The sequence below is a fragment of the Myxocyprinus asiaticus genome, chromosome 36, assembly GCF_019703515.2.
Source record: "Myxocyprinus asiaticus isolate MX2 ecotype Aquarium Trade chromosome 36, UBuf_Myxa_2, whole genome shotgun sequence".
NCBI classification, from domain to species: Eukaryota; Metazoa; Chordata; class Actinopteri; order Cypriniformes; family Catostomidae; genus Myxocyprinus; species Myxocyprinus asiaticus.
Genome location: NC_059379.1, coordinates 31,445,053 through 31,471,082, shown reverse-complemented (window position 1 = coordinate 31,471,082; position 26,030 = coordinate 31,445,053). Strand labels below are relative to the sequence as shown.

Below are 26,030 nucleotides of genomic sequence, written 5' to 3'. Positions count from 1 at the left end.
CTCAAGTCATAAATTACAGCAAGCACATTTGTTTCACTCAAAAACTAGTCATTTTAGCCAGATTTTAGGATTATTTCAATATCTGTGCACCTTGTTAGGTTGTGTTTGGGTTAATATTAAACGCGATTTTGTGCTGCAAATTACAATGTGCTATTTTCCATATTCTGTTGTTTGTTTCATGAAGCGATAAGCGAAAATTATTGTAACATGCATGCATGTTTTTGCAGCGTTTTCGTTGATGCAGTGCGAACATAATATTCCTTAATATTCCTAAAACTAGGTTTAGTTTTCTTTTATCCAAAGAAATTGAGTTGAAATTATTTTTTGGTTGATTGTAGCTTGATTGCAATAAAGCAAAGTTTGTTCTTTGCATCCTTGTACTAATTTTAAAAATAGTAGGCACTGTATAGAACTTTGAGCAGTTTACAGTAAGATGATGGAGTTCTGATGACGGAGTTCTGATGTGATTATAACTTGATCTGTTACTGCCCAACAGTCTCAGTAAAAGTTGGCCTGAACACGCGTGCAATGCGCGAGATGTACCGAAGCTATGTGGAGATGCTGGTCAGTACGGCACTAGATCCGGACATGATCCAGGCTCTAGAGGACACAGAAGGTAAGAGAGTGTGCTTACTTGTGAGACAAACTACAGCACCCTGTCATTATCAAAGCATATGATGAAATTTAACCCTCTCTCTCTTATTGGCTATTTCAGATGAGTTATATCTTCCTCCAATGCGCAAGATTGACAGTCTTCTGAGCGAGCAAAAGAGGAAGCTTCTGAAAAAAGTCAATATGAGCTCCCAGCATCAGGTACTTCAGCTTTTATTTTCTGCGTGCTTTATCCTAAGATGATGTTCTGCAAAGAGGATGTTAGCAACCATTCTAAGTCATTCTGAATTCCTTTCTGTTCCTGCTTCACAGGAAGCTCTTCACACGTTCCCTCAGATAACAGCAGAGCCCCTGGACTCGGGGACAGTGAGGGTCAGACTGGGTGGGGAAAGCTACAACCGCAAAACCCTGAACCGCATTAAAAAGAGTGTATCCAAACCACAGGTGATGTTAAAATCCTAATTTTCAATGCAATATCGGTAGTACAGAGTACTGATTCGGTACCCGAGCGCTGTCTGACTAGTAGGCACTTTCAAATGCCAACATGCGTATTTTCACACATGCTCTGTAAAGATGTAAATGGCGAAAAAGAGGTGGAACAAAAAGTTGCATGCTTCAAAATATCAAATCTGTGCCTGTGGCTTAAATTTCTGAGGGAGGAATCATGCAGATCAAAATGCAAATGCAGCCACAAAATCGTTGCTGAACGCAATTTGCATGTGCAATTTGCACGAGCAATTGCGATCTTGCAGGTCGATTCTGAGCTCTATAGTGGAGGATGGAACAGACCACCACAATCTGACACACTCTGCCAGGACTGTACAGCATCACTGTGATCCAGACACCTGGATCATCCTGCTAAAAGTGTGTCTGAATTCACTATATACTGAATTCCAACATCATTGGATCATTATTTGATGAACTGCTGCTGATATGATTTTGCTATTAACAATTTTTATTGATTCTTGTATAAAAAAACAGAATAAACAATATATATATATATATATATATATATATATACAGAATCAACTTTAACCCCCATTATTTCCCCCTCCCCAAACCCACCCTGTACCTCAACAAACATCCCTGTGGTCAAAGCCTAAATTACACAATGCACACATATAAACAAACAAACAAACAAAAAAGAGAAAAGAAAGAAATCCACAAAGAATAGAATCCACAATTACTACCACAATTTTGTCTCTCTCCACATGGTTCTCACTTGTTACCATACGCGTCCAATCTGCCAACCCGCTTATATGACATCTTTTCAAATGCCGTGACCCTGCCCAATTCAGTGAACCACTCTTGAAATAAGGGAGCGCCAGTTGACTTCCATCCTCTAAGAATTATCTGTCTGCCAATCATTACACTAGTTTGGACCTAGCTTTTTGTATATTTGCCACCTACTTTAATAACCACCTCATCACCTCATTTGAGTATCTAAAATCTCACAGATAAAATTCTGGACTCTTAACCAGAATTCTTGAATCTTAGCGCAGAACCACAGAGCATGGGCCATGTCTCCATCCTCCAACTGACATCACCAGCAGGTAGGTGTGTCTTTTAAACTAAGTCTAAACTATCTAGAGGGAGTCCAGTAGAAACAATGCAAAATCTTAAACTGAATAAGGTGTACCCTTGCATCCCTAGACATAGTTTTAATTTTTTTTAAATTCTTTCACACTCCCCATCCTCCAATACCAAGTTCAAGTCTCTTTCCCATAACCTCTTAAGAGCTGTTAACGTGACATCACCAAGACTCTGAATCAACAAGGAATAATACACTTGACACTTCATGCCCCTCTAATAATTTTATTTAGGCTAGGCATAGATCATCTAGGGTCTGAGACTAATAATAATATATCATCTGCGTAAAGTAGAAGTTTATGCACCACACCTCCTGCTACAATGGCAGGAAAATTATCCTATTTTCTTATTGCGGCTGCTAATGGTTCCAGGGCAAGACAGAACAATAAAGGGAAGAGAGGACAGCCTTGCCGGGTTCCCCTACCAAGAGAAAAAAATCTGAAATTAATCCATTAGTTTGCACTGCTGCTAACGGTTGTTTATAAAGTAACTTAATCCACCCAATAAAAGTGTTCCCAAACCCATACATTTCCAAAATCTTAAAATGAGTTTCCACCCTATCAAACGCCTTCTCGGCGTCAAGTGAGATGGCAGCGATCGGGGTCTGATCATTCGCTACTGACCACATAAAATGTCTAATATTATCAGAAGAATTACGACCATGAATAAACCCCACTTGATATAATGTATATGTATAATAGATATAATTACTCAATCGATTAGCCAGAATGTTAGACAAAATTTTCACATCTAACTGGATCAGAGAAATTGGATGCTCACTTTTACACTCATTTTAAGAATGAGACTGATCAGGGATTGCGTCATGTTTGGTGGTAGTTCACCTTTCTTTAATGACTCTGTGTAAATTTCTAACATAAGTGGAGCCAGTTCTGTGACATAAGATTAAAAAAAAAATTATCTGGCAAGAGGTTTCCCTGCTTTGTCCCCTGACTCAAAGTATATCTGTCTTGCCCTGACTAACCAAAACTCTACCTTCTGTGACTCTCTAAGACCATTGGATGACATTTGGTGCTTCAGCTTTGTTTTAGCACTTTTAGTGCACTTTTCCAATTCTGTTAATTCCTGTGCTTTGATTTTTTTAATGAATGAGGCATGTTGTATGATTCGCCCCCTAAGAACTGCCTTAAGCGTCTCCCATGCCACACCCATAGAGGACACTGAGGAACCATTGGTTTCTACATATGACTTCTGTCTTTAACATTTGTTGAAATGCTGGGTCCTGCAGAAGGGATTTATTAAAGCGCCATCTATATGATTTTCTTTTCTCTATATGCGGCAACATCTCTAAACACACCAAAGCATGATCTGAAACGAAAATATTCCCAATTGAGCAGTCAGTGGCAGATGGAATAAGTGACTTACATATATAAAAAAAATCTATTCTAGTGTAGATCTTATGAACTGATGAAAAAAATTTGTAGTCTCTCCCAGATGGATTCAGGAATCTCCAAATGTCTATAAGACCAAGATTTTTACACATCCTCTGTATTGTCAACATTGCTCTAAAGGGTCTACACACTTTTGCATCACTATGATCAAGGACTGGATCCATTAAAAGATTGAAGTCTCCACCCAAAACCATATCATGAAGGATCCCATCTGCTTGTAACTTTCCCTTAAAATCTATAAAAAGTTCTGATCATCAGCGTTGGGTGTATAAATATTAGCCAAAATAAGATTTTGCCCCTGTATTTCAGTCAAAACAACAATTACTATTCCTAAATTATCTTTGATCTGTTTGAGACATTTCAGTTGTAAATGCTTACTTATCAATGTGATGACTCCCCTGTTCTTACTCGAACCAGCACTACGTAAGATTATAAATATTGCGGAGGCATGTCATGTAGTTAACGCAATCCAACAGTTTGATAAGCCTTTTTACAGCTAAACTATTTGTTAGGCAGTGTCAGACAGAATCTGCAGAATGACTTCTGACAAATACTCTCCACAACTCCTCTCAAATAAACGTTTGCATCATGCATAATTGCAAGAACGTTGATCACAGCAGAAGATTTTAACATCCGATAGTGAACAAACGACGCTTTGATGGCTGTAGCAGCGGTGCATTAAAGGACTAAACGTAAAGAATTAAAGAGACAAAACATCTCATAGAGAAAACCTGTTATGTGGAACTCTGCACAAATATAGTTTCTTATATTTATCTATAAATCATTGTAGCATTAAGATAAACATGTATTTTTTTTATTAAATAAAAAAAAAAAATTTCATCAGAGAGACAATTTTAAAACAGTTTGACTCAAGAATAGCGATTTGTAACAAAATCATTTTTTCCCCCCAGCCCTATTAGATACCTGAAAAATGTGTTTACTTGTTAACGTCAAAGTATTCTTAGTTTTTTTGCATGCCGCTACATGTTGCACAAGCACATTTCATCATCAGCACAGTACAGACATGCAGCCCATGTGTGTCCTTGTCTGTTTACGTCGTCTGCACATGCACCTGCCGTTGACTACTAAAAGAGGTTTGCAAAGAAGTCATAGTGCACGTGTCGAATGCATCCATTTGGGCTTGCGGTCAAAAAAGTATACTTTGAAAGGCTTAGCGCTCGATCGCACGAGACGCAACGGCACGGCATGCGGAAAAATGAAGTATACCCTAGCCTTTACACAAGCACCGTTTATGTAACAAATATCTTTGTTCTCTTGTTATTAATTGTTCTATTATTTTTATTTGTTCCTTTGTTCTTAGTTTTATTATTATTTAAATGAATAATAACTTCAAAGCTGTTTACTTAATTGAGAAGTACTTAAAGGCTAAAGGAGTGTGCACAGTACTGGATCAGAATTTGTTGTGGCATCAAAACCGGTGATGAGAATTGTGAAATTTCACTATTATTGGTATCGACTACTAAAATATTTAAATGTAATTAACAAAAGAAGTGTAGAAATAGTGAAAGAACTTGAATACTAACTTGTCGCTGTTCCTGTCTCCTACAGGACCTCAAGTTGTCAACTGAAACATGCAGAATCTACAGTCTCTACCATTCACTGCATCATTATAAGTACCATACCTTCTTACACTGTAAGAAAGAGGTAAGATCATCTTCACTACATTTACCATTAAGCAGCTGCAGTTAACAGAACATATTTAAATGCATTATTGTAGTCAAGATGAAAGTTTTCATTTAAACTCTTCCCTCATTTTCCTGAAGACGGACACTATAGAGCAGGCTTCAGAAGATCCTGGGCAGGAGGAAGTTGTTCAGCAGTGCATGGCCAATCAGAGTTGGCTGGAGACACTCTTCAACTCTTTCTCAGAGCTGATGGCCCTCAGCGCCAAAGCTTAAGAGACAAGAAAAGAAGGGAAGGGGAGCATGAAAAAGGGGAACCACTGAGGAATCAAGGAGGCCTCACGGTACAAAAGAAGCTGGATTTATTGTTGCCTAGCTCCCCTATCCTCCTCCTTTTGTTTTACAGATTATTTTCTTTCAATGGCTCTTATACAGTGGCAACAGGACAGGACTGCCAGCAGGTTGCCACTGGCAAATAACATTATTAACTCTTTACAAAGGTCACCGAGACCATAGATCTGGTGCAGGACCCCACCTGAGTGTTTAAAGGAATGGATGTGACCAAACTGAGATCACCTAAAATGAGCTGACCATACCGACTACACTGAACCAGGGGGAAATGGATGCACAGCACCATTGAGTTACGGTTGAAGGAATATACTGTGTGGAATCTTTATACGTTGAATCGACTGACAAGATTCATCATGTTGGAAATAACTGTCAGTTTGTCAACACTAGGGAGGAAGTCTGTTACTGTTTGAATTTTACACAAATAATTTTTTTAAAGACAGTAGCAGTTTTATTCCGGCTTTTTTTTCTGAAACAAGAGATACGGCTCTGTTTTATAATCGAGTAAAGAGTGGCGTGTGCGATTGGAAACGACATGATGCAACATTCAAATGCGTGCAACGACATGATGACATTCAACACTTTAATCTACACACGTGAAACAAGTGAGCTAAAGTAATGCATTTTTATTATTTATAAAGACATTTTTAACGGGAATTCGCACATACAATACAAATCAGTAACGCTTCATTACAGTTAAAATAATGTTTGTTCAGATGTTATAAATGGATTCTATTGCCACATTATGAGCTGTCTTCCTTTTCGCTCATCAACGGTGGGTAGATACAATGGGAATTTATTATTGTTTATATCTGTCACCTAAAAGAATTGAAAGTCAGAGTAGAACAAAATATTTCAAGCTACGCAAAACGGTATTATTGCAATGTGTTGAATTGAGATTGAGAGCGAAGCATTTGGTTCCCATTAGGGAGGGATTATGTATTAGTACTATTTAAAATGGAAATTTGTTTTTATTTGTTTGTCCTTTGTCTGTATTCTGAGTATTATTTTGGAACAATCTAATACTGTGCATCTTTCAAAAGTAATGCCTTTGTGTAAATATTGTACAGCTCTTGACAAAATTCTCCCGGTTCTTCTGTACATGGACTATCCCTGTATTTGACAAACAAATAAAACCGTCAACAACAGAATTGCATCCTCTATATTTGATAGGAGTTCTTCTGGTTTTGTCCATCAGAATGTTCCATGAGGAAATTAAAACATTTTTAAAAATGTCCAGCTTTTTTATTCTAATCTACATAGATGGGATTCTAGGAAATCTGTAAACGTTGTTAAAGGAAAATTCCAGGTCCAATACAAGTTAAGCTCAATTAAACACATTTGTGGCATAATGTTGATTTCTACAAAAAAAAAAAAAAAAAAACTATTCAACTCGTCTCATTTTCTTAAAAAAAACAAAAACAATGGAGGTTACAGTGAGGCACTTACAATGGAAGTCAATAGGGCCACTTTTTGCAGGGTTTAAAGGCAGAAATGTGAAGCTTATAATTTTATAAAAACAACTCATGTATTATTTGAGCTATGAAGTTGTTTAAATTGACGTTTTTACAGTCATTTTAGGGTTTATGGTGTTGTGTCATCATGGAAACAAAGTAGTACAATTGCATATAATTTTAAACAGAAAGTGTTAGTAAGCGATTTTGTCACACAAAATCATGTTAACATTTGTTTATGTCTTGTATTTTAACATTTATGGATTATCTCCATTGACTTCAATCATAAGTGCTTCACTGGAACACAGATTTTTGCTTTTTTTAAAGAAAAGTGGGGATGAGTCAAAAAATTTTTTTGTGGTAATCAACATTATGCCACAAATGCTGTCGATTGAGTTTAAAGGGATAGTTCACCCAAAAATGACAATTCTCTCATAATTTACTCACCCTTATGCCATCCCAGATGTCTATGACTTTCTTCTGCTGAATACAAATGAAGATTTTTAGAAGAATATTTCAGCTCTTTATGTCCATACACTGCAAGTGAATGGGTGCCAAAAATTAGATGCTCCAAAAAGCACATAAATGCAGCATAAAAGTAATCCATTAGAGTGTTTTAATCCATATTCTCCGAAGTGATGTAAGTGTGGGTGAGAAACAGGTCAATATTTATAGTCCTTTTTTTGCTTGAAATTTATCTCCCTGCACTGTAGGGGGCGATATGCATGAAGAATGTGAATCACCAAAAACACAAGAAGAAGAATGTGAAAGTGATCTGTTTCTCACCCACATTTGCAGATCACTTTTGCAGGTATTGAGACTGAAGTCTTATGGATTGCTTTTATGATGCCTTTATATGCTTTTGGAGTTTTAAAATGTTGGTACCCATTCACTTGCATTGTATGGACCTACAGAGCTGAGAAATCTTCTAAAAATCTTTGTGTTCAGCAGAAAAAAAAGAAGTAATATACATCTGGGATGGCATGAGGGTGAGTAAATGATGAGAGAATTTTAATTTTTGGGTGAACTAACTCTTTAACTTGAACTGAACCTGTACTATTCCTTTAAGGGGTTTGGAGTGTTTTCAAAATGTGCACAGACTATTTTTACCTACAGGTACATTGTAAATATGCTCACAGTCAGTCAAGAAGGACATTATTATGAATTTCCTCACATATATGGCAGGAGTTTTAGGTTATTACAGAATTCAGCTCTGTTCAAAATACCCCATAAAACAAAGCGAACCGATCAGAAATAATAAAAAGTTATTGTTTTAATAAAACAAATATATTAAAGCTGTTGCTACTGCTTTTATGAAACGCTAACTCGTATCCAGGAGACAAAAAGAAGTTTCTGAGTTGGTTATCTACGCCATCTAGTGGACATTTAAAGTCAGAAATTCCCTGGACTGACGTAAAGTGACGTCAGAAATCGAGTGGTGTACAGTGACTTTTTGAGGTATAATCCGTTGATTTAAACATAGTAGTAAATAGTTATTGACAGGACTCATGCCTCATCGTTGTGATATTATAAGGGATCATTGACAATTACAAGAGGCCGCAGAGAAAATTGTCGCCTTAACTTGATTTGAATAAAGGTAAGTGCTCTGACGATATAATATTGTATTTTCCCCCTTCTATTTTTGGCTTTTAATATGAAGCCATAACTCATTATTCATTATCCAGATTCTCGTCTAAAGATATGTCACATATGGGTATCATATCTCGTTAAAACATATATTCTATTTCACACACACATATATATATATATATATATATATATATATATATATATATATATATATATATATATATATATATATATATATATGTGACGGTGATTTTTCATTTGTCTTGCTTAGGCTAATTTCTTAATTTTTTTCCTTAATTTTTTGTTTGTTTGTTTGTTTTTTACATTTAATGAATCCTGGTTTACACACAGATATATAACATTTCACCCTTTCTGTTTTCTTTCTTTCTTCTTTTTTTTTTTTTTTTTTTTTTTCATAATTTGGCAAGATTGCAGCTTGATGAAATAAAAACGCTAGACGCAATATAAATATTCGCTCACACGTGATGTTGATTTTTCCTTGTTTTCTTCAAACATGACATATCTCATATTTCATCTCAACCATGCTCTTCACTGAAACAATAGTCAACTTGGTTAATTAGGCTGTTCTAACTTTTGTAAGAAAAAATAAATAAATAAATCAGGCGCACAATTGTTTGGTGTGGTGGAAGACGCCACAACTAAGGAAATTGTTTTCACACAGTTAATATTGAAATGTTTACTTCACTCTTTGTTTAGATTATCGTTGTTTCAAGCATGTAATAATTTATATTTTTCTAATGGATTTTATAGTTTAATATTGAAAGTCTGAGACTTGGACAAGGCTGAAACACTCAAATCTATAGTTCACCCCAAAATGAAAATTCTCTCATCATTTATTCACCCTCATGCCATAATAGATGTGTATGACTTTTACAAAGTGGATTCGAGATGCCCTCTTTTTTCTAAAATAAAACATTCTTTAAAAGGCTCTTTTAAACGTTACAATAAAACTTGGGACTCTTTTAAGCAATACATTAAGGAACATGTTGTATTATCTGACCTGGACTCATACAGACTGTGTACCTTGACTACTCTGTTAAGCCACAGCTGCATAATTGTTTAATTATTTTATATAACATTTATTTTGTTATTCATTTTTTTATTGCCGTCATTTATCCAATTTATTTATTTCTTTGTTTTTGTCCTCATTTTTGTTGATTTTATCTATTGTTCATTTTTTTTTTTTTTTTCCCCTTCTTGTAAAACTGGTTTAAAACTCATAAATAAAGATATAAAAATATTTGGTCTGTTCTCACCCAAAACCAATTTGGATCACTTCTGAAGATGTGGGTTAAACTACTGGAGTCATATGGATTACCTTTATATGTTGTTATGGTCCCCATTCACTTGCATTGTATGTACCTACAGAGCTGAGATATTCTTCTAAAAATCTTAATTTGTGTTCTGCAGAAGGAAGAAAGTCATACATGTCTGGGATTGTATGAGGGTGAGTAAATGATGAGAGAATTTTCATTTTTGGGTGAACTATGCCTTTGAAAAATTATCAAAAATAAGTGATGAAGGCATGGTAAAAAAAAAAAAAAAAGTTTCCATGTTAGTTTCGTATAAGAAAAAGAAAACAGTTCAGATCTGTTATTTTGAATTAAATTCAACCCTGGGACATGACAGTGCCCAAAGTTGAAGAAATACCCTCATGTGATGCACTGGCCTTTACTTTGATGAATCCAATAAAACATTGAATCTTATTTGAGGTTTTACTCTATCAGTTTTTTGTTAAACTTACTGTGATTTGCAGTTGTGAGGGTTTAAAGACGAGAAAAGTTCAACATGTTCTGGTTATGAAGGTACATGGTTTGGTGGGTTGTTGGCTTGTGTAGTCTGCTTGTACCATGACCAAGACAAAACCACTCTTCGTCCCCTGGTGCTTTTATATTTACCATTGTTCTGAATGATTACAACCACATTTATAAACCATAGAATTTTCATGGTACTCTACAACATTTCAGTGAATACGTTGGTACCACCATTTTTTGTATATACCGTGGTTGGACCAGAGTATTGTATGAAGTATTGTGGAGTACCAATAATACAATTGGTCCACAGTGGTGGTCTTTGATGTTAATAGCATGATACTGAGTGATAATGATGATCGCGTAAAAAAATTAAACACACACCTTAAATTTTGAAGTGCACCTCACTACACATAAATGAAGAACAATATAACAAAAATAACAGATTTTTTTGTCAACAAAGGTGTGACAAAGCTACAGTGCTCCTAAAATTTATCAAAAAAGTTGTACTACATTACAATCGATGTTGGTTAAATTTTACAATTTGAATGCATAAAGGCAGGGCCGCCAATAAGGGGGGACAGCTGGACCTTTTGTCCTGGGCCCGGGCTTGAGGGGTGGCCCACAGAAAGGCTATTCCATATTGTAGAGCACATTCAGCAAGAGACGTAGATGTTAAAACAGAGACAATGTGCAAAAACGAAAGCCGTTGTGTTAACACGTTGATGGGATAACTGTCCGCTCCACCATATGTAAATACATATATATAAATATATATTCCACTTAGTCTCACAATTAATATGAGAATATAACAGCTGCATACATAACAATTATACAATAATAAGCTAAATTAGCTAAATCAGTATATAAAGGTGTATAGCATGTCACACTCAGGACATGTCGACTTTCCAGAAGTATTTAATGTCAACTACCCATATATCAAAGTACAATTTTATTATCATCTGCTACCATAATTGCACCATTACAGCCAAAGTACTTTTTGCTAATAGTACTTTTTTCTAATATCACTATCTTGGCCCTGAGTTAGGCATGGGCTCAAACTAGCTCTGCTGGAGATTGTCAGATAAATGGAGACCCCTCTGTTTGGAAGAGAAACGTCCATAGTGCTCTTCGTGCTAAAGGCTTCAAGATGGTGTTGGACAGCAAGAATGATGCTGCTAATCCCCATAAAGTCTATCAGTTTCCAACTGATCCTCATTCTGCAGGTAAGAAACATTATGCTTGCTGTAAAGAGGTGGGTTTCCCCATAACGTTAAAACTTAACTTATCACTCATTATAAAGTTGAACTTAAGTGCTTCGTTAAGGTCGGGAGCTTAAGGTGCTTAATCTTTGGCCTGTTTGTCCAGGAGTTTGTCTACTCAGCATTAAAATAATGCGGAAATACTGACAAGCATGGAAATTGTATGTAACCTTGTTGAGGCACCGAAAGTGATTAACTATTACTGAATTTAATTAAAAAGAAATAATGATGGCTTTGATAAGTATTGATGCTTCATTGAGATTTATGGAAGTGACGCAACAAATGCACGTAATGTGAATGGACGTGATCTAAATCATACTAACGGGCTCTTTCGAAGCCGAAAGTGTTGATTTTTTTTGGCTGGAAATGGAACAGATGCACTCAGAACAGGATTAAATGACAGGCATCAGTATTGAACTACTCGTAGACCAATTGAAATATTAATAGAACATCTAGTTAGAGTCCAAGTCACTGTGTATACATAAATGCCATTATGCAGCCTGCAATTTGTGACTGCCATGTAAACAGACTATAGGAATATTTGAACCAGCCATTGGAGGAAGGAAGAAGAGGAGGAGGTGGAGGATGAAGAGAGAGTGGAAGTAGATCATTGTACACTCTCACTCTCATTAATCTCCTTAATAGACTTACAAGTAGTTCAAAGCTCTCGTTAATTTAAGAACGTTTTTACATACTACTTAGATAATGATGCTTTTGGGAAACTACTTAAGTGCTACTAACGTTCTACTGAGAGCTTCGGGAAACCCAGCCCAGGTCATTAAGAAGATTGTAGATAACAAATAAGAAATCTGCATTGGTTATGCTGTTTGTTGAATGTTAGAACTGTTACAGATCTTATATTTGTGCTCTGTCTTCCCCTCATTAAGGATCTGAGGGATCCCAAGAGACTGATGTGAGTATCTGTTTCATCCTTTTGATCTATCATATGTTTTTACCCTTATTCATTTTTCATCTAGTGTCTCTAAAGCGCACTTGTGGAGACAACCTGAGGTATCAAATATGACATGCATGCTGATTTTGGGATCCAGATATGTTTTCCATTTTTAGGTCTCAAAAGAACTGTATTTGGGGCAGGGAGAAGTCTTTTCAAGTAAGATTATTCTCAGTCGTGCCCATAGGGATGGGAATGCACGATTCCATTAACATTAACGATTCCATTAATATTTTGTTTAGGATTTTTTTTTTTTTTTTTTTTAAATGGACAATGTTTAGAAATATATTGTTATTGCATTCGCTACCTTCAGCTGCCTGTTATAAAATGATTTCAACAGAACAATAACTAATCAGAAAAAATTCATAAACAGGTTATAACCATCCATGTTTTCACATATATTGCATTTAGCAACTTTGCTGTCTTTGTTATCTCACCTAAAAACCCATAGATAGTATTTTGTATGTGAGGCATGTCATGTGCACGTTGTGTGAAACCATCACTGCAAAAGTTTTATTTATTTTTAAATCACGGGAAACAAGTAGATTGTTCATTCCCGTGCACAGCTGTTAGAAACAAAGATGCACCCTGATCATAATTACAACAGCAATGGTGATGGATATATAATGTTTATATGCATATATACACAGTGTTGGGGAGTAACGGAAAACATGTAATGGGATTACGTATTTAAAATACAAAATATAAGTAACTGTATTCCACTACAGTTACAATTTAAATCATTGGTAATTAGAATAAAGTTACATTCAAAAAGTATTTTGATTACTGAAGAGATTACTTTGCATTTTATTGTCATTTGATTCATTTAATATTTAGTCCTTTCAGATGGAAAACATTTATACATATAAAAGATGTGATCCAAAGTGCATTTGAACAGCGGTGAAACACTTTCTTATGATGTGTTACATTCATACGAGCAGACAGAGAAGTAAGTCTGAAGTAAGTTTGGAGCAGAAGAAATAGAAATAAACCTTGTGTAAATTGTCAGCTTTACGCTAAGCTAAAATGCTATTTCAAGCCATTTTACATGCACGTTACAAGGCACTGTAACGCTTTTACCCAGAGATAAATGGTTTAGTCTGACAAATCATGGAGCCAAACAGCAAAAGTCTGTATTCCACACATTTAATGGCAGATACACAGGCTGCACGCACTTCTCATACATGAGAAAATTAACAAAACATTAGCATCACAAAACATAAAAGTATAATAAAGGTCAGGGAGAGCAGATCGGTCATCATCCTCCTGCACCTGCACACAGACTGAGTAACTCTCTAATCACACAGCACACGCATATGCAAATGAGATGGTCAGTGTCTTAAAGGTACCCTGCATACTAATAGAATACATGTAAATACATTGTCTTAATCATTACAGAACGATCATTTTTTTAATCAAGAAAATTCACTTTGGATCATAATTTCTTTTTTCTAGTAAGACCTTTGATATTAGGGCAAAAATTGTATTCTTGATCATATTTTTTGTATTGTTTTCCTGTAAAAATATCTAAAAATCCTTAAAACAAGATCAATTAGATTAATCTTGTTTTAGAATTAACACTGCATAACATATTTAGGTTTTTCAGAGAATGTATTTTTAACATGTGTATTTTGTCTTACTGTACTGGCAGAGTTTTTTATAGTCAAAACAAGTGAAAAAAATCTACCAGTGCTGAAGAAGTAATCCAAAGTATTTAGAATACATTATTGACCTTGAGTAATCTAACAGAATACATTACAAATTACATTTTACAGCATGTATTCTGTAATCTGTAGTGAAATACATTTAAAAAGTAACCCTCCCAACCCTGTATATACAGTATATTTATTACGCTGTTCTGTCCACATCTGCAAAAAAAAAAAAAAAAAAACAAATGCAGAAAAAAAATAAATAGATAAAAATCTATTGGTTCCAGAATAAAATAAATAAATAAATAAAAATGTAATCTGTACTTTCAAACCTACATGCATGTAATGTATTTGTGAACTAAGCTTTTTCTTCATGATGACAATTGTATTTTTTTTTTACCATATATCCTTTGTTTACTCTCACTGTATATGTTCTTACTTCGCTCTCCAACCCCAAAATTTGGAGCAGTGTTTTGTTGAACTAAACCTTCAGGGAAGTCCCACACAAGGTAGACTGCAAAAAAACAATAAATTTTTTTCCTTTCATTTTAATGAGTATTTTTCCATTTATTTCATTTCATTTCATTTCTGAATTTGGATTTTTTTTTTTTTTTAAAGTTTATGCCATCTTTTGTCCTGATTGAATGGTTATTTTAATAATGTAATTCAATCCAAAGTCCTAATGACTTTGAATCATTATTATATTTTGACATTGACAGTTCTAAACCTAAACTCTATAAAAATATATACTTAATGTTTTTAAAGCTGACTGTTTAAAAAGAAAAATCCTTTTACTAAAATAGTTATGTTCCTTAATTCTAGTTATGCTTATGAGTTATGCTTGCTTTTTGGGTAACACTTTACAATAAGGTTGTATTTGGTAACATGAATAAATGCATTAAGTATCATTAACTAACAATGAACAATATTTTATTAAAGTATTTATTAGTGTTGGTTAATGTTAATTTATGAATACAGTTTTTCATTGTTAGTTCATGGTATTTCATAGTGCAATAACTAATGATAACATACACATTTTCATTTTTAAAATGTATTAGTATATGTTAAAATTAATATTAACCAAAGTTAATAAGTGCAATAAAAGTATTGTTCATTGTTAGTTCATGTTAACTAATGTTAACAAATACAACCTTATTGTAAAGTGTTACCGCTTTTTGTTTCAGTCAGTGTAGTTTGGAATCCAGAGAAGCTATCAATTGTTACCAGTCCAAGTTCTGAAGCACAGTTTACCCCCGCAAGTTCTACTGGGATTGTCCATTTTCCAGTACAGGAGACTCATGAACCTTTTTCTATTGCTGGAGGTGCTGTTGGTGGTTTGGGGCAGATGTCTCCTCCTGAGGGGGCAGCAGCATTCCAGCATGCCACTTGCAACCCAGACGGGGAAGGTGCGGATGTTCAGGTTACCTCACCTGGGGCAACTGGTACATTGGGTAGGAAACTCACAAGACCAGTACATATTCACACATATTTCTGGTCTTTGATTACTTTCATAACTTTATTTCTATTAATGTTGATATTCATTTTCTCCACAGAGACACATTTTCAGGTTAATATTTATTACAAATAATGGTGTTAAATCAGTTGGTGGAGAATGACGCTGGTTTCTGACTGATGTGTCAGGGAAGCATGTTAGTCTTCTATACTTAATTTACTGATTTTAGGATTAAAGGAATAGTTCACCAAAAATGAAAATTCTGTCATCATTTACTCACCTGATTTTCTCAGACTGTATCCTTTTGTGTCATTTTTTGCCTTTATGAAGCTTGAAAGCTTGAGTCTCCATTCATTGTAATCGCATGGAAAATTGGGGAAGAAAGAAAGTCTTTGACATGAGGAACGACATGAGCGCGAATAAATGAGATCAGAATTGTCATTTTGGGCTCAACTATTCCTTTAATTTATTTAACTAATGCCATGGATCACGTTTTATACAGATGAATTCTGTATCTGTATACTCCTATAGGAGTGATTTCAGCCTAATGGATGGTGCTCTACCAGTGGTGGAACTACCTAGTCCAGACTCTATCGTGGATCAGGTGCAGGCCGAGCTTACGTGGAGTGGGGGTGGAGCTCAGGAGATTGGATGGTGTGATTTTGGGTCATCGCTGAGGAAAGAGCAAGGTTTACTGGAGTCTTTGCAAACATGAAAAGAGCCAAACACCCAGAGAACTCGCCAAAAACACACCTGAAGCAATCTACTTATTTAAAGACTATTTATCAGTTGAATTATTCACATACAATCACATGAAAATATAAGACGTTAGCTTTCTCACAGTCAAGTTTATACACAAGTCCATGTAGTTCAGTTATTGAGATTAATGATGCGGTTGTGTATCTGTGCAGGTATGGTTGATCCTTAATGGTTGCAAATATATTTGTGATAGAGTTTATATTACAGCTGTACATGATACAGCCTTGTGTGCAACTGCAAAAGACTGTGATTTGATGAAATAAATGTGTAGTCTGCATGCGCAGTGTGCTTTCAAGTGAAGGGGTGCTACTCTGTTTTGTTTTATACTATGTGCGCACACTCAAAGCGTGGGTGGGGCTCATGATATGGTGTTTTCTGCATTCTCTGAGTGGGTTAAATATGTGCAATGTCTAATCAAACCCCATTTTAGAAGGTGATCTGAGTTCAGTTTGCTTCGAGTCAGCAATGTGAATCACTTCTTTTGCGATTTGTGAATGCGATCACTCCAGGTTCACTTTATATTCTCATTTTTATAAATGCAAAAAGTTTGACTGATGAAAGTTACTGTACAAATGTAATGTCACCTGGGACAGAAAAGGGGATGACAGCATTTCACCAGATCTGGAATGAGGAGTAGTGGTCGACCGATATATCGGCGAGGCTGCTAAAATTTTCCTGTTTGGCCGATTTGTTTCTTGAGGGTGTCGAGAATCGCCTGCTTGCATGTGAAGTGACTGAGACATGTAAACAACCAGTCACAGTTCGTTTTGTTGTTACGTGCCAGCGTATTCCTGCAATAATAGACTGGTGTGCAATATAATATCATTTAAACTGTCCGCATATCAGAGCCGCGAAAGATGCGTTTGAGCTCATAATGTTAAAGTGCTCGCCTGTTGGAGCCACGTGACGCCATGCGAAGGGCAGATGTGTGAGAGACAGCTCTGCGCACTTTGCTAATTTTTAAAATAATTTTCATGATATAATCCAGTGAAATTCGATACACCCAGTAACACATTTACTGTTTGAGGTAAACATGGCAAAGAAGTCAAAATCCTCGGGCTCTGGAGACATTAAAAGACACTTACAGGTTCAAGATGAAAGCCCAGACAGGCCTGTGGACCGGGGACTCGATTTGGATGGCGCGGCGGGAGAAGGAATCCAGCGTCAACTGTCCAACATGTCTGTGATGTTGACGAAGGTACTTGCGGACTTGGAGGATCTCGCTGTAATACATCGATCGATTACGGTGATGGAAAAAAAAAATTCTCTGAGCTAGTCACAAGAGTGACAGATGTTGAAAAACGAATCGATTATTTGGAGGCATCAGAGAGGGAATTAGCCGCTAATCCGCCCGCAACCAAAGTTGATTTGGAACGTGTTCTTGAAAAGCTTGAAGATCTTGAGAATAGAAGCCGCAGGAATAACATTCGAATTGTTGGAATTCCTGAGCATGAGGAGGGCAGAGATATGGTGAAATTCCTAGACAAGCTTTTCCCGAGTCTGCTCGACATAACAGGCCACAAGCTGGAAATCAAGCTCTGTACAAGCTCACAGAGTCCCAGCTCACAGATCTGCTGAGGGAGGAAGGCCCTGATTGATTCTGGCCATCTTTCTTGGAAGAATTACAATATTTTCTTGTTTCCGGACTTTGCGAACTCGACGAGAGAGAAACACGATCGGTTTAAGGAATGCAAGAAGCTCTTACATCAGCGGAAGATCACTTTTGTTCTGATGTTTCCGGCCAGACTGAGAATAAACACCAAGGAAGGCAGCAAAGTATTTACATGTCCCAATCAGTCAATGTCTTTTATTGAAACAAAGGGTGAGTAACCACTGGGTGTTTTTCTTGTGAGTGGATTGACTCACTGTACATACTCTGGCTTTCGGAGGAAGCTGGGCGCCATTTTTGTTTCTTTTTGCGTTGGCTCTGCGGAGTGGTTGGAGTTTGTTTTGTTTTGTGGATTAACACTTTTCCTTAAAGAAACTTTTGCATTGACGGAAGATCACTTTTACAGTGAAGTTCCCGGGCAGATTGAGAATAGACACTATGGATGACCGCAAAATATCTACATGCCAACACAATGGATGTCTTTTATAAAGTTGGTGGACTGTGTAAATCATGGGATATACTTCTATGCGGCCTCCGAGTGAATTGACTCTTGACCATCCGAGGAACTGGGATTCATGTTTCGTTTCCTTTTGTGCTGGTCCTGCCTAGCGGTTGGAGCTTGTTTTGTTAAATAACACTACTTCGGGACAGTTATGGATGAATCTGTCAGTTCCTTGTACTTATGCCTCCTGTTGGCTGGAGTATGATTTGTGGAGTATTTTCGTGGGACTTTGGAATGATTATGTCATCTGCTGCACTCATCAGAGGTGATTGCGGCTTTTGGAAAAGGTCATGAGGCATCAGTGTATTACTCCCTGTTAATTCAGAGTCTGGGGGACGGAGCCTTAACTTCTCTCAAGAGAGTTTGGGAGAAAGATTTCAACTTGGCATTGGAGGAAGGAGTGTGGGCTAAGATTCTTAAAAACGTTAAATCTGCATCTAGAGATGCAAGGGTGTGTCTTATACAATTCAAAATTTTGCATAGATTTTATTGGACCCCCTCTAGACTGTATAGGCTTGGTCTTAAAGACACACCCACCTACTGGAGATGCCAATCGGAGGATGGAGACATGGCCCATGTTTTTTGGTGGTGTGTAGAGATCCAGAAATTCTGGTCGAAAGTTCAGAATTTTGTGTGTGACATGGTTGGCACTCGGGTTTCGTTTTGCCCCAGACTTTGTGTTCTGGGCGATGGGGTGGTCATCGATGTGGGGGATGGCCATATAGAGAACTGGGTTCTGACCTGTGTGATGATTTCCAGTCAGGTTATTTTGAGGGGTTGGAGGTCAGCTGGTGCACCCCCATATCCGGAGTGGTGCACGGAGGTGGGGAGGGTGGCAGCTTATGAGGAGGTGTCATCGGGAAGACGGGGTGGCTTGGATATGTTTATACGGAAATGGGGCAGGTATTTGGAGTTTTTGGAGGGCTCTCGGGTGGGGTGTGGAGAGAGTAGTGTAATATAGTTAGTATGATTATTATGTGTGTGTATATATATATATATATATATATATATATATATATATATATATATATATATATATATATATATATATATATATATATATATATATATATATATATATATATATATATATATATATATATATATATATATATATATATATATATATATATATATATATTTTATATATGTATATATGTGTGTCTGTTTGATTTTTATTTCTATATATTTACTTATGTTTGACCACAGGGTTGTTTTTTTTGGGGGGCGGGGTTGGGGAGGGAGGGTTGTGGGGTTTAAATGTTGATTTTATATATATATATGTTTTGCATTTCATTGTTATTGTATGATTTATTAATAAAAAAATAAATGTTAATAACAAAAAAAGTGCTCACCTGTTTCTCTCTCCTCAACAGTTCTCTGTAACTTTTAACTGTCTTGTCTAATGATAAAAAGGCAAATATCAATAAAACTAATATCATATACCATCTGCAAATATGCACATATCTCATTTAAACAGATGTAATAACCCAACCTCACACAACTTGAGCAGATCCAGCATCCTGTTTAGCGCTCATTTATTTACCTCTAAAGCACATATTCTGTCAGCCGGTCCTCAACAGTTCCCTGTCAACTTTAACTTAATTTTCTAATGATAAAAGGCAAATATCAATAAAACTTGTATTATATACCGTTTGCAAATATGCAGATATCTCATTTAAACAGATGTAATTCACGAACTTCACGAAAATCCAGCGTTTTCTTCCCATCGAGCGCTCATCTAATATCTTCCTCTGACGCACATATTCCATCAGCCAGAATCAAAAACATCAGGATCAAAAGTTCCTTTGATTCACAAATCATGATGGTCACTCTGTGTCAATCCAAGCAGGCGATCCAGGCCGTTTAAACTGTCAGGAAATTGCTACTCACACTGGATCTGCATGAGTGTGTGAGTGCAATAAAATAAATATAAAAATAATTAAATAAAGAGTATATATATATATATATATATATATATACATATATTTGTAGCAATTTTCTGTTTGTTATTTACTATATTAAATGGTGTGATATATCGGCATTGTATCTGCCTATCAGCCACCCTGCTCTCTAGATATCGGCATCGGCCATTAAAAAACCTGTATCAGTCGACCACTAATGAGGAGCATGTTTAAAGTATACTGTATGTGTGTGTGTGCGTATGTGTATATATTCTGTATACAGTGCTGAGCGGAATACTTGTGAATTGTAATCAGGTACTGATTACAAATTACATGACAAAAAAATGCAATCAGTAACGTAATCACATAGATTACATTTTTGAGGTAATCTAATCTGACTTCTTTTGTATTACTTTTGTATTACTTTCAACCTAATTCTGCATGGTTTAATTGTTTGAGTGGTGCTTATGTCCACAAATTCAGAAAAATTATCGCAATGTAAAAATATGAAGGAAGTTTTCATATTTTCATGTTTTCCCTGTGATGCTGATAGGGGTCTAAACCCTCCGTCAATGACTGACCCATGTATGTTTGAGATTAACAGGCATTTATTATTGGAGTTTCGAAAATTATGGACAGGTACCTGGGGCACGTTAACACAAATGTAGTCATGCAATTTCACCATTTTACACACGGCATCCACGTGTGGTAAGAGATCAGACCAGTTATATTTGTGAATCAGCGTCACAAAAACATCTCAAAGTTATCACTACACCAAAAGTACATTCATATACATTTTGAAGCCGACTCCAAAGGCAATTTAAGAAACTAAAAGTAACTTTACAGTGCTAGTCTAATTGAATATGAAATGACGTTTATTTGTGCATTTTGATGCGTTTGATGGACAAAACTCTTCCAAAGTTATTGTGACACATGGTTATATTACACACAGAGTGATATTTCAAATAATAATTGAAAAAATGTGTTTGAGTTTGTTAGATTTGCAATGTAAAGTAAAAAAAATAAATAAATAAAATACAAAAATACCTCCAAATGATTCTTTAGATTTGACATAGAATCCTTTGCAGTTGACAGGATATCAACTTTTGGAAGGCAGAGTTTACATTGCACAGTGATGTTTGTGCCCCCTGTCTCCTTAAAAATGTAATTGTCTCTATAGATCCAGTGGTTAAATGCTGAGGTAGACCACTCCATCTTCACATGGCTGGCTAATAGCCAGTATCAGTTCTGAGTGCAATACACACAACCATCCCCCTCTAGTCTGGAAACACTTGAAGAATTACCTAACGTATATCAGCGGTGTGCTGATTTAGAATGAAAAATGTAAAAGATTGAAAAAAGAGAATGATTAAGATGATCAATAAATTATTAACAATTTACTGCTGTTGCCTTGTTAATGTGTAATCAGGTAATCTATAAAAAAGTAACTGTAGTACAGAGTATTTTAAAATGTAACAATCCAATTACAAGTACTTGAGTTTTGTAATCTGATTACGTAATCCAGATGACATGTAAGCCGTTTCTACCCAGCACTGTGTGTATGTGTATATATATATATATATATACACACTGGCGGCCAAAAGTTTGGAATAATGTACAGATTTTGTTCTTATGGAAAGAAATTGGTACTTTTATTCACCAAAGTGGCATTCAACTGATCACAGTGTATAGTCAGGACATTAATAATGTGAAAAATTATTATTACAATTTTAAAATAATGTTCAGAACTTCTTAAACTACTTCAAAGAGTTGCTCCACGTGCAGCAATGACAGCTTTGCAGATCCTTGGCATTCTAGCTGTCAGTTTGTCCAGATACTCAGGTGACATTTCACCCCACACTTCCTGTAGCACTTGCCATAGATGTGGCTGTCTTGTCGGGCACTTCTCACGCACCTTACAGTCTAGCTGATCCCACAAAAGCTCAATGGGGTTAAGATCCATAACACTCTTTTCCAATTATCTGTTGTCCAATGTCTGTGTTTCTTTGCCTACTCTAACCTTTTCTTTTTGTTTTCTGTTTCAAAAGTGGCTTTTTCTTTGCAATTCTTCCCATAAGGCCTGCACCCCTGAGTCTTCTCTTTACTGTTGTACATGAAACTGGTGTTGAGTGGGTAGAATTCAATGAAGCTGTCAGCTGAGCACATGTGAGGTGACTATTTCTCAAACTAGAGACTCTGATGTACTTATCCTCTTGTTTAGTTGTACATCTGGCCTTCCACATCTCTTTCTGTCCTTGTTAGAGCCAGTTGTCCTTTGTCTTTGAAGACTGTAGTGTACACATTTGAATGAAATCTTCAGTTTTTTGGCAATTTCAAGCATTGTATAGCCTTCATTCCTCAAAACAATGATGGACTGATGAGTTTCTAGAGAAAGCTGTTTCTTTTTTGCCATTTTTGACCTAATATTGACCTTAAGACATGCCAGTCTATTGCATACTGTGGCAACTCAAAAACAAACACAAAGACAATTTTAAGCTTCATTTAACGAACCAAACAGCTTTCAGCTGTGTTTGATATAATGGCAAGTGATTTTCTAGTACCAAATTAGCAATTTATTATGATTACTCAAGGATAAGGTGTTGGAGTGATGGCTGCTGGAAATGGGGCCTGTCTAGATTTGATCAAAAATGAATTTTTTCAAATAGTGATGGTGCTGTTTTTTAAATCAGTAATGTCCTGACTATACTTTGTGATCAGTTGAATGCCACTTTGGTGAATTAAAGTACCAATTTCCTTCCGAAACAGCAAAATCTGTACAATATTCCAAACTTTTGGCCGCCAGTGTATATACATACATTACTGTGCAAAAATTTTGCATAGTGAGGATGTCTTCAAAAATAATGCCATAAATAGTTATCATGTATCAATTAAAGGGATAGTTCACCTTAAAATAATAATTCAGTCATTGTTTACTCACCTCTGTGTTGTTATAACCCCATTTGACTCTTTTTCTTAACACAAAGGGAGAAATTGTGAACAAATGTTGTACTCAGTGATGTCATACAATGGCAATTTGTGGTGACCACCTCTTCAAGCTTCAAAAGGACAAAAAGTATCATTCAGAAGTCTAAATTTTTTTCCATGAGACTCTTGATTGTTATGAAAGCATACGATAAGTTTAGGTGAGAAGCAAACCGAAATCTAATGTATTATTCATTGAAAAGCAAGATGGGGCATTCAAGCGAAAACCCTCTTTGTTAATCTAAAACTGGACCGCCACAACGATATTAACAACAGAACACTACACAGCTACACAGAAACCAGAGAACTGAACTTATAAAACATGTCTGAAGAGTTTGAAGTAAAAGAGAAGAAATTTCCTTAGCCAGCCTTAATTGTATGAATAAGCGTACTCTGAAATCAAACTGAGAGAGAGCAGCAACAGTCACACCGTGTCCTAACCTGACGGCAAACAACATAGAATATTGTGTTCTCTGTGGAGGTCGGGGAGTGTCCAAAGAAATGGTCCAGGACATGAGCAGGGTCCGGTGTCGCATGCGCTCCCCTGCTAGGTCTGGGGAGCGTCACCCCCGTAGTGATGTCACCTAATGTCAAACACTTTTATTCTGATGTTGTTTGCATGCGCAATTCAATAGCAACAACAAAATCAACAACACCGGTGGAGGACGCCAGGATCGGAGCTTCACTTTTCTTAAGGCTGTTTTACACAAACTGTGTCTTCAGGTTACAGTCTTTACACTGGGTGCGTGAGTCTTGCATGTGGTGCTGCGTCCCAGAAGCCAGAGTGAGAGGAGAAATGACAACACTCCCATTGTGAGCCTGGCAGAAGGATGGCCCTCAGAGGTGGGGCGACGATGATGAGGGAGAGGGGCGAGTCGTTCTGCCACACAGTTTATTTAAACCATCATCTCACTAGCTGGTTAAAAACAACTTGATTTTGGCAGAGGGTGTCAAGCCTCTCTTCAATCTTTTTTGTCAAACATACACACCGGTTCAGAATGGAGAAGAAGTGACAGACATTCCTGCTCCACTTCTTCAAGTTTGGTTGTCTGGTTTCTGTGAAGCTGTGTTGTGTCCTCTGTTTTAAATATTTCTGTGATGGTCTGGCTGTGGCAAACAAAGCGAGTTCTCGTGGACAGGAGAGCAATGGTCGGTGAAGATTTTCTTTAAATAATCCATATGTTTTGGTTTGTTTCTTACCTAACCTTATTGTATGCCTTCAGAACATTCGCATGCAATAATTTATAAGACTGCTGAATTATACTTTTGCATCCTTTTGATACTTGAAGAGGTGATCACTGCACACTGCCGCTGTATGACATTACTGAGCACAACATTTTTTCAAAATTTCTCCTTTTGTGTTCTGAAAACTTTCTGTTTTCTATTCCCCTATGTCCAGCAATATGTAAAAAAAAGAAAGAAAAGTATATTGTTTTTTGTAAAGGTTGAGACTGATTTTACATTCAGTTATATTTGTAAAATTGTACATTTGCATTTTTATTCATTATGTATTACAAGCCTTACTATTGTGTATTTTTGTTATATAACAAGCCACGTCCACACTAATCCATTTAACATCATTGTTTTTCAAAGTATGCTGTTATGGAGAACATTTTCGAAAGTCTCCGTTTTCAGTGCAGGTCCAGTGTGGATGAGAGCTGTAAACTTAGTAAGGAATGCGTTTTCTACCAAAAACATACTAGTGTAGATGTGGCCATAATTATTTCTAGTCCACTAATTTGATTGGACAAGTGGCGTTCTGATATGTAGTGTAATAGCATTAGAACATTTGACTGTTTGTACCCTACACAGAATTCCAATTATGCAACATTGTAACTGAACTATTTTCATTGGCTGAGCAAAAATAAACAGAATTGCTGGTCTATCATGTCTGAAGCAGAAGTTAACTTGATATAAACTTTCTGGATTGTACAAAAGCAATATCATCTATGTAGCTGTGTACTAATTATTAGGACAGCTGTAATTACCTGCAGCAAATTACCAAAAAAAAAAAAAAAAGGCAAACCCTGGTGCAAATAGTGTCAGATACTATTTGCATCCATATTTAAATACTAACATACAGTATATGGGCATCACTGCAGTGTGTTTATTGTTTTTATTTACAGTCACAGACACATTACATTAACCCCTACCCCTAAACCTAACCTTAACCTTACCTTAGAAAAAATAACCTTGGTTTTACTACAGTAACCATGGTTTCACCATGGTATTTTTCTACATTTACAGTAACCACAAAATTAACCACGGTTACTATATTAACACCTTATTACTGTAGTAAAACCATGGTTAATTGCATTAAAACTATGGTTTCTGCCAAAAGAACATGGTTACTACAATATTAATACAGTGATGCAATCTACACACAAGTTATGCCGAGCTGCAGGAACGAGTGCGATCGACAGACCCCGCCTACGGATCAGACCCTTCTCTGCACTCCTCGACATTCACGTGACTAAATCACTGCGATGAAATTAACATTTACATAAATTTTTATCTATTAAATTAAGTACAATTAAAGG

At 36.2% G+C, this 26,030-nt stretch overlaps 1 protein-coding gene and 1 pseudogene across 1 annotated transcript in view; both read left to right on the top strand.

Annotated features, from left to right (window-relative positions):
- LOC127427367 (proline-rich protein 12-like) overlaps nt 1-6,753 on the top strand; it is a 34,833-nt gene extending 28,080 nt beyond the window's left edge. The window contains exons 11-15 of the mRNA XM_051674934.1: nt 497-616; nt 716-813; nt 925-1,056; nt 5,181-5,276; nt 5,396-6,753. Of these exons, the coding sequence (XP_051530894.1) occupies nt 497-616; nt 716-813; nt 925-1,056; nt 5,181-5,276; nt 5,396-5,530 (581 nt within the window). The 3' untranslated portion in view covers nt 5,531-6,753. The remainder of the gene's footprint in view (nt 1-496; nt 617-715; nt 814-924; nt 1,057-5,180; nt 5,277-5,395) is intronic.
- Nucleotides 6,754-10,466: 3,713 nt separating this feature from the next.
- Nucleotides 10,467-16,558, top strand: LOC127427214 (uncharacterized; annotated as a pseudogene).
- Nucleotides 16,559-26,030: the final 9,472 nt, after the last annotated feature.